This window comes from Mandrillus leucophaeus, unplaced genomic scaffold (genome assembly GCF_000951045.1).
Source record: "Mandrillus leucophaeus isolate KB7577 unplaced genomic scaffold, Mleu.le_1.0 Scaffold396, whole genome shotgun sequence".
Lineage (NCBI taxonomy): Eukaryota > Metazoa > Chordata > Mammalia > Primates > Cercopithecidae > Mandrillus > Mandrillus leucophaeus.
The window spans coordinates 1799862-1807980 of record NW_012104209.1 but is presented as its reverse complement, the minus strand read 5'-3'; the positions used below and the strand labels follow the sequence as shown (position 1 = coordinate 1807980).

The window sequence follows — 8119 nt, the reverse complement described above, 5'->3', positions numbered from 1 at the left end:
CCGGCCTCAGCCTCCCAAAGTGCTGGGATTACAGGTGTGAGCCACTGTGCCTGGCCAACATTTTCTTAATACATTCAGTTATGCAAGTAAATGCACAGCAAAAATGCTCTTCTTGTTATTACCCTTCTTCTCTTTCATCCTATAACTCAGCCTTATAAAAAGTACATGTTCACTTACTTAGCAGAGCTTCGGAAAAGGAGAGGCTATTTCTTCATTTTGCAGAAATGCACAATGATCTCTTAGTATCCTGATGGATGGACAATGATACACTATTTTTATTCATTCTTCCTTCTAGTGGACTTTCAAGAAGAAGACTGAACTAAAACTAACATTTACTCTTAAGACCAACACAGGACTGCCTATATCTGTCTTAGACTTCAGATTAATGTTGAATTTCAGAAGATAAAACATATTTTCATTTATTTCAGCAAGTCACTTAATTTCTCTGAGACTCAGTATCTTCATTTGTGAAATGCAGTGAATATCCTTTCTTCTCAGGCTTGTTTTGAAGGTAAAATGAAGTACTCCAAAGTATGTAAAAACTGCCTAGCACAGTATTTGACATACTAGATGTCGATAAATATTAGTGGAATCTAAAGCTTAAACTGTATTTTAAAAGAATTAGCATAGAATGTTATTGAAAGACAAACAGTTGCCAGAATTTTTTTTGTTTCGTTTTGTTTTGTTTTCTTTTTTTGGAGACAGGGTCTCACTCTGTCACCTAGGCTGGAATGCAATGCTCACTGCAACCTCTGCCTCCCGGATTCAAGAGATTCTCCTGCCTCAGCCTCCTGGGTAGCGGGGATTACAATTGTGCGCCACAATGCTAGCTATTTTTGGTATTTTTAGTAGAGACGGGGTTTCACCATGTTGGCCAGGCTGGTCTTGAACTCCTGACTTCAAGTAATCCACCAGCCTCAGCCTCCCAAAGTGTTGGGATTACAGGCATGAGCCACCATGCCCTGCCTCCAGTATTTTTTTTTTAAATAAAATTTGGTTTTCTGAAAAGGAGAACTCTTGCTCTAATACAATAAGGTATCAAATGATGTGTTAGAGACTGGAAGAGTTGCTGCATTTTTCAAAATTACCCCAAAACTAAAGAGAGATGGGTAGCATGAGATTGAAAGGACTCTAACCATGAGTAGGTTGGTTCAGGAGGCCTAAGATGAATGTCTCTCGTATTATGATATGTGCCATGACATATACCCTTTCAACCCGAGAGGTTTTCTGAATTAGAAAGAAGAGGGTATCCCTTTCTTTTTCTGTGGCTTTTTCTTAGACTCTTAGCTAATCTTGACATTTCAAAAAATTGGACCAAGAAAACTGATGTAAAAAGGAAATATTTTTAGTTTTATGATGAATATACAAGAAGAACAAGAGATGCTTGCAGAAGAAACCAATGGAACAATAACTATCACCTGAAGTTTATCAAATGAGCAAAGCTTATTGTACTTGTTAACATAGAGAAGTTTCATACCCAAATCTAAGTTGCTCCCTGGTACAAGACTGCACCTATATCTTGTCCTTCTGCTTTGAAGAGTTTCTTAAAATAAAAATGTAAATAGATAAGATGTTAGCTCAAATTTCATTAGCTTCAAGTCTCATAGTAGCCATATAAGTATCTCATAGGTACACACTCAAGATAATTGAATCCCAAAATAATGGTAGAAATCTGTTTCCAGGAAACTGTTCATTAATGGTAATTATCATTGTTAGCTCTTAAAAAGCAGATTTAAGGTTCAGAAGCAAGTCTGAGGCATCAGAGGCTGGTGGTATTGTAATGTTTACTCTATCTGCCCAAGCAGTCTTATGGGGGAAATATGTCTACTCACAGTGCAGAGGAAGGGCCATGTCTTGGTCTTCCATGTCTTGGACCATGATCCAATCTTGCCACAGCTCTTTAGGCCTGAACTTCCATCTCTGACTTGGCACAGCAAAGAGTAGCGTCAATCAGATCTCACCCAACCCTTCTCTCTCTCTTTGGAATTTGAACAAATCAATATCTAGAGACTGAGTGCACTTAGAAGTGGGATTAGAAGCTGAAAAATGAGGAGGTAGAGTTAGAGCAGGAGAGGCCATATCAGCCATGTGCAAGTCTAGTTATTAATTGAGATTAAGCAGGCCAAACCTGCTGGTTGATGACCAGAAAGAGGCAGATACAGAGAGTATAACTCAGTCCATTCACCTACAATCTCCCTGAAGATAGGGATAGTGTCTGTCTTGTTCATTACACTTTCCCCAATATTTAGCATAGTTCTTGGTTATGAAAAAAAATTTGTCACTCAATACATATTGCTTGAATGAATAGTTAATGAGTTAGCAGTGGATGGCTAGAGCAAGCCCCTTACATGGCCTTCTTTCCAGAAACCCTGTCCAGTACCTGGAACCAGAGCCCTACATCTCCCCACGAAATTCCTTCTTCAGCACAGCCTATGTCTTCTTATTGGCCTAAGCCTCCAATGCTTCCCATTATTTGAGTCAATTTGTTTGCCTCCTTGATCCTTGTCAACAAGTTTCAAAACCAACTTTGTGATAGAGAGGGAGGGACTTAGAAAGAAAGAGAAAGGAAGGAGAGGAATAAAGAGAAAGAGAGAGAGGAATGGGGTAGGAGGTGGGGTGATAGAGGCTACCTTTAAGCTTTTAAGTCCTCCTTTTTTTTCTAGTGAGGTATACAAAAGACCCTTCACAGCCTCCCTACAGAGACATTCAGGCTTTAGATGTAAGGCTAATAGACAAGATAACTGCAACAAACAGCCTATTCTAGTAAATCCATCTGTAAAAAGTTTGCCCAAGAGAGGTGATTATACTTTGTCATTAGAGCAGACTAGTTACATAAAATAAAACAACCTCATAGCTATGTCCTTGTAAATTGTTTGTATTATGTTGAATGATAGCAACTAGACTTTCATGCTTCTGTTTAATGGAGAAGAGTAAAGTGGCACGGGAGGCTATTCTACTGAATAAGATGTACTCAAAAATAATAATAATAATAATAATAATAATGCATTCTCCTTCTCAACTCATAATGTCCTCCTTCTTTACTATCACTGGAATGCACCCACTATTGTGTCTTTAAGAAAATCTAAACACTTGATTTTTTTCTTCTACATAGGAAGAAACTCAGAGATGATATGGAGGAAAACGTTACACCATTTTACGAAAGCAAATTTTGCTTTCATAAAGCAATGTAATTCCCTTGGGCAATAAATATGTTTCCAGGTCTGGTTCATCCTCAATTAATGGGAATTAAAGTATCCTCATGTGACAGATAATGGGAAACTTATCTTTCAGTTGAATACTAGCCCTGTACTTTTCAGAAGCAGATATAAGCCAAGCATACCATCTGCATTAGAAGGAACATCAGATGACCAATGTTATCCTTGTCTTCCTTCTAGCACTTATATGCATGAGGTGCTATAGCAGTAGGATGCTCTGACTGGTCAAAAGCAATACATTAATATTCACGGGGGAGAGAGGGAAGGAATAAAGAATAAAGTACTTACTTGGTCCTAGACCAATTGAAAAAGCAGCAACATAAACAAGCAAGCTGGCTAAGGACAGCCATTTCAAAAAAGCTGGGACGTCCCCAGGGTCTGTGACTATCTGGTATTCAGTGTGGCTTAATACAGCATTTAGCAAGGATGCTGAGGTTGTCTCCCCTCTCTTATCCACATCATTTCTCAGGGGCATAAGTGAGCTTCTGCTATGGGAAGCAATTCCTTTAAAGTGGTCTCTGAGAGTATTGTTGCTGGCTGACAGGTTTCCTGGTCCATAAATCACAGACTCATCCAAGGACTGGTTGATAGAATTGTGGCTTCTGCAGATATTGGTGAAGTTCATGTGGATGTTGAGATTTACGATGCCCATGGTCACCAACGAAGCTGCCATCACAGAGGAGCCAATGCAGAGGAATGTTTTGCTGCCGACATGGTCTACAAGAAGAGTGGCGGGGATGGTGCTAATGACTTTGACGACTCCAACCCCAGTGGAGGCAAGGCTTGCTGCCTCATTGCTTTGAAATCCAACTGACTTCAAAACAGTTGATGCATAGAACAATATGTTTGGCTGGCCAGTGATTTGTACAAAAAATACCAGTGTTAGTCCTATCATTATTCGGGTCCGCATGTTGTCTTTTGAACGGAACAGATCCCAAAAACTATACTGATATTCATCTTTCAAGGATGATTTGATCACAGTAAGTTCCTCAGTTGTATCTGAGAGTGCTCTTAACCTTCCAAGAACCTTGCTAGCAGCTCCCTCTTGTCCTTTCATCACCAGAAACCGAGGGCTTGGAGGAAGAAAATACATTGCAATTGCTTGCAAAATTCCCAAGGGAATCACAAGACCAAACATGTACTTCCAGCCATGGAAAACATTGGCAAATGCGTAATTTGAAATATAAGCAGAAAGAATGCCGATGACAATCATCAGCTCATTCAGTGACACAAGAAGGCCTCTTCTGTGTTGAGGAGCAATCTCTGCGATGTAAACACAAGTGGCAATGGAGGAGAGGGAGATGGAGACCCCTATGGCAATGCGTCCCACTATAAGAACCGTGTAGGATAAACTGAGGATCAAGACTAAGCTTCCGAGTCCAAGCAGGCAGGATGACAAGATGATTGCGGTCCTTCTTCCATACCTGTCTATCAGGACCCCTCCGGTGAGTGAGGCGAGGAGGGCTCCAATGAGGAGGGAGCTCACAACCATTTCCTGCTCATGGCAGCTCAGGGTTAATAAGGTTTTGATCTGAAGAAGAGCCCCAGAGATGATCCCAAGTTCATAACCCACCAGGAGGCCACTGACAGCGGCAGTGACAGATGACAGGAAGGTAAACATGCCGCAACCTACAAGCATAGAGAAGAGACAGGGAGGTCAGTTCTCAGTTGAGATTTTAAACATTTTGTGTTGGGGAGGAGATTTAACCTTGTAGAAGTCTTTCACAGTACTGAGTTTAAACACGCACATAATTGTGATAAAATAATACACTAACCAAAAAATGATTTGATATAGAAGGAGAAATCATTTTTCTTTCTTTTTTGGGAGGAGAGGCATGGAGACATGTAGGAAGTCCAGTTGCCTTCTATTTATGATGTTGATGTTTTTGGTTTAGATCAGACAGCGATGTTGAGATAAGAAGTTGACACATGGTGAAGACCGAACAAACAAAAATATCATTTGGTTCATGCCTTGGCAGTGGATCAGAAATTCAAAGAGCCTAACTCTTCTGGTCCCATCTCCGTTCTCTAAAGGCAAATCTTTGAGGGCAGGAGAGAGAGAATAGGAGCCTCTAAAAGTGCTACAGGCTCCCTGCTGGATAGCCTGGGTCAAAATGAAACACAGCCTCCAGGAAACTTGCCCTCTTATCCCCTGGGCCACAATCGTGCTGCAAATGGCTCTGCTGAACACATGAGGGTGTTGGGGCAGAGGGTGGAGGTGGGAGTGGGCAGTGTGTGAATGCCTTAACAAAGTCAAACTTTTGCTAAACAGAAGGAAGGAAGAAATGTATGTAGTGTAAGGAACCAACAATATCCCTTACTCATTCTGAGTAAGGAGAAAGGGGGATGGAACACAGGCAGAACAAGGAGACTTTACCTTTATATTGTTTTTTTGTTAATGTTCAAATCCAAGGAAAAATGTCAAAAAGTTAGTAACTATTGATTTTTGGTGGTAGGAACACAGATGTTTGTTATATGTTTGCAACTTCTCAAAATAGAAACAAAACAAAACAAAAAAAGTAGCAGAGGGAAGAATATTTCAGGCCCAGGAGAAAGTAATTTCCAAGGCCTTAGGACAGGAAAGTTCTCATTATGTTGTAGGAACTGTCAGATGGCCAGCATATGACATGTGGGCCACATCGCGAGCCTGGAGAGGTAGGACGGAAAGGGCTTAAAATGAATTTGGATAAGTACAGAGGCAGCACTTTAAGTAGGGCCTTGTCAGTCCCAGTGATGACTTTTCATTGTGTTTCAAGTATAATGGGGCCAACACCCATTGAGAGGTGTAGAGGGCATTGATGCTATCGGCTTCTTATTTATAAAGACCACCTTCCCTGCAATGTAGAGATTAGTTCTTCAAAAGGCAAGACTGGCAAGACTGGCAGCAGGGAGGAGTTTGTTGCCTTGGTTTGGACAAGAGATAATGGTAGCTTAGACTCGGGTGTTAAGAGTGGAACTGGAGATAAGTAGGCAGATTCCAAGACTTATTTTGGAGCTAAAAACCACTACACTTGTTCAAGGCCGGGTGTGGTGGCTCACGCCTATAATCCCAGCTCTTTGGGAGGCCGAGGTGGGTGGATCACCTGAGGTCAGGTGTTCGAGACAAGACCAGCCAACATGGCAAAACCCCGTCTCTACTAAAAGTACAAAAATTAGCTGGGCATGATGGTGCATGCCTGTTGTCCCAGCTACTTGGGAGGCTGAGGCAGGAGAATCACTTGATCCCAGGAGGTGGAGGCTGCAGTGAGCTGAGATCGTGCCACTGCACTTCAGCCTGGGCAACAGAGCAAGACTCCATCTCACGAAAAAAACAAAAAACAAAAAAAACTATTACACTTGTTCAAGAATTGGAGATGGAGGGTAAGAAGTGGGTCAGAACCCAGGATGGCTCTGTGGCTTGAGCAGTTGGGTGGGAGATTTACAATATTCCATATACTCAATACAGTACTATATGGGGCCAACACCCATTGAGAGATGTAGAGGGCATTGTGCTATATACTGTGTAGCGCAACGTACCGACATAGGGAAGATTAGGAATAGACTTGGTTGTGAGTGGTGGTAAGAGGAGAGGCAAAAATCAACAATTTCATTTTGGACTTAGTAAAATGGTTTATTTATTTTACCTGTGAGACATTCAGATAAAAATGTTAAGTAGGGGATTGGGTATACAGATTTGGAGCTTAAAGATAGGTCAAGCCTGGACATATGTATTTGGAAACCAGTGGCACACATTTGGTATTTAAAGCCACAGGAATGGGTGAGATCACTTAGGAAGATAGAATAGGGGAAAACGAGAAGCAGGATCAAGACTGGGACCTAGGCAACGCCAATATTTAGAAAAGTAGCGCCAGCAAAAGAGATGGAGAAGAATCAGAACTGAGGTGTAACTCAAATGTTAGAAATGTGCTTCGGCACACAGTTTTCATAGGCTGAGCTAAGGCTGCCTTTTTGGCGTTGGGGGAGAACAGAAAACCAAACACTGCGTGTTCTCACTCATAGGTGGGAATTGAACAACGAGATCACTTGGACTCAGGAGGGGGAACATCACACACCGGGGCCTATTGTGGGGAGTGGGGAGGAGGGAGGGGTAGCACTGGGAGATATGCCTAATGTAGATGACAAGTTGGTGGGTGCAGCACGCCAACAGGGCACATGTATACATATGTAACAAACTTGCACGTTGTGCACATGTACCCTAGAACTTAAAGTATAATAAAAAAAAAATGGTATTCAGCTCTAGTGAAATAAGCAGGTCAAATAAAGGTGAGGTGATCTAAAACTCTATCACAAATACTCAAGGTATTTTCCATCTGCAGGGTCCTGATAGGAAATGGGAATTGGCAGCCCCAAAAATAAGGGGAATAAAAGCACTGAATATTTAGATGGAGGAGCAAATAAAGGTGCGGTAATCCACAAGAAATAAAGCAAATTTATGAGCATTTTGAACAAAACCTAGTAAATTGAAGTTACATCAGCAATTTATCTAGCTAATCAGAAAACAAAATATTTGGCACCGTTACATGGCAGGCATTTACCTGGGTACAGGGAGAAATACACACACACACACACACACACACACACACATATACACACACAGATACATATTTGGTCTGTTTCACTGCTATATATATAGCATATATACCAACATGGAGTTATATGCTACAGAATTTAGCTATGGTCTCAGTTGTCTGAATTTTAATATTTTCCCTATTATATGCTTTAAGGGATACTGCCCCAAACTAGCTTTTCCACTTCCCTTACTACGATATTTAGGACTCGTGTTTGATGCTCAGCCTGCCTATTTGGGATTTTGAATTCTAATTCACTGTATAAGGCTGGTCCTTAGTGCTTCTGAGATTATGGCTCTGATACCACATTTGTTCTGTTTCACTGATATATATATA

The 8119-nt window shown here is 41.2% G+C and overlaps 1 protein-coding gene across 1 annotated transcript in view; it reads right to left on the bottom strand.

Annotated features, from left to right (window-relative positions):
- Positions 1-8119, bottom strand: part of SLC2A12 (solute carrier family 2 (facilitated glucose transporter), member 12) — a 65239-nt gene that overhangs the window by 37176 nt on the left and 19944 nt on the right. Inside the window, exon 2 of the mRNA XM_011991469.1 lies at positions 3504-4844. Coding sequence (XP_011846859.1) covers positions 3504-4844 — 1341 coding nt within the window. The remainder of the gene's footprint in view (positions 1-3503; positions 4845-8119) is intronic.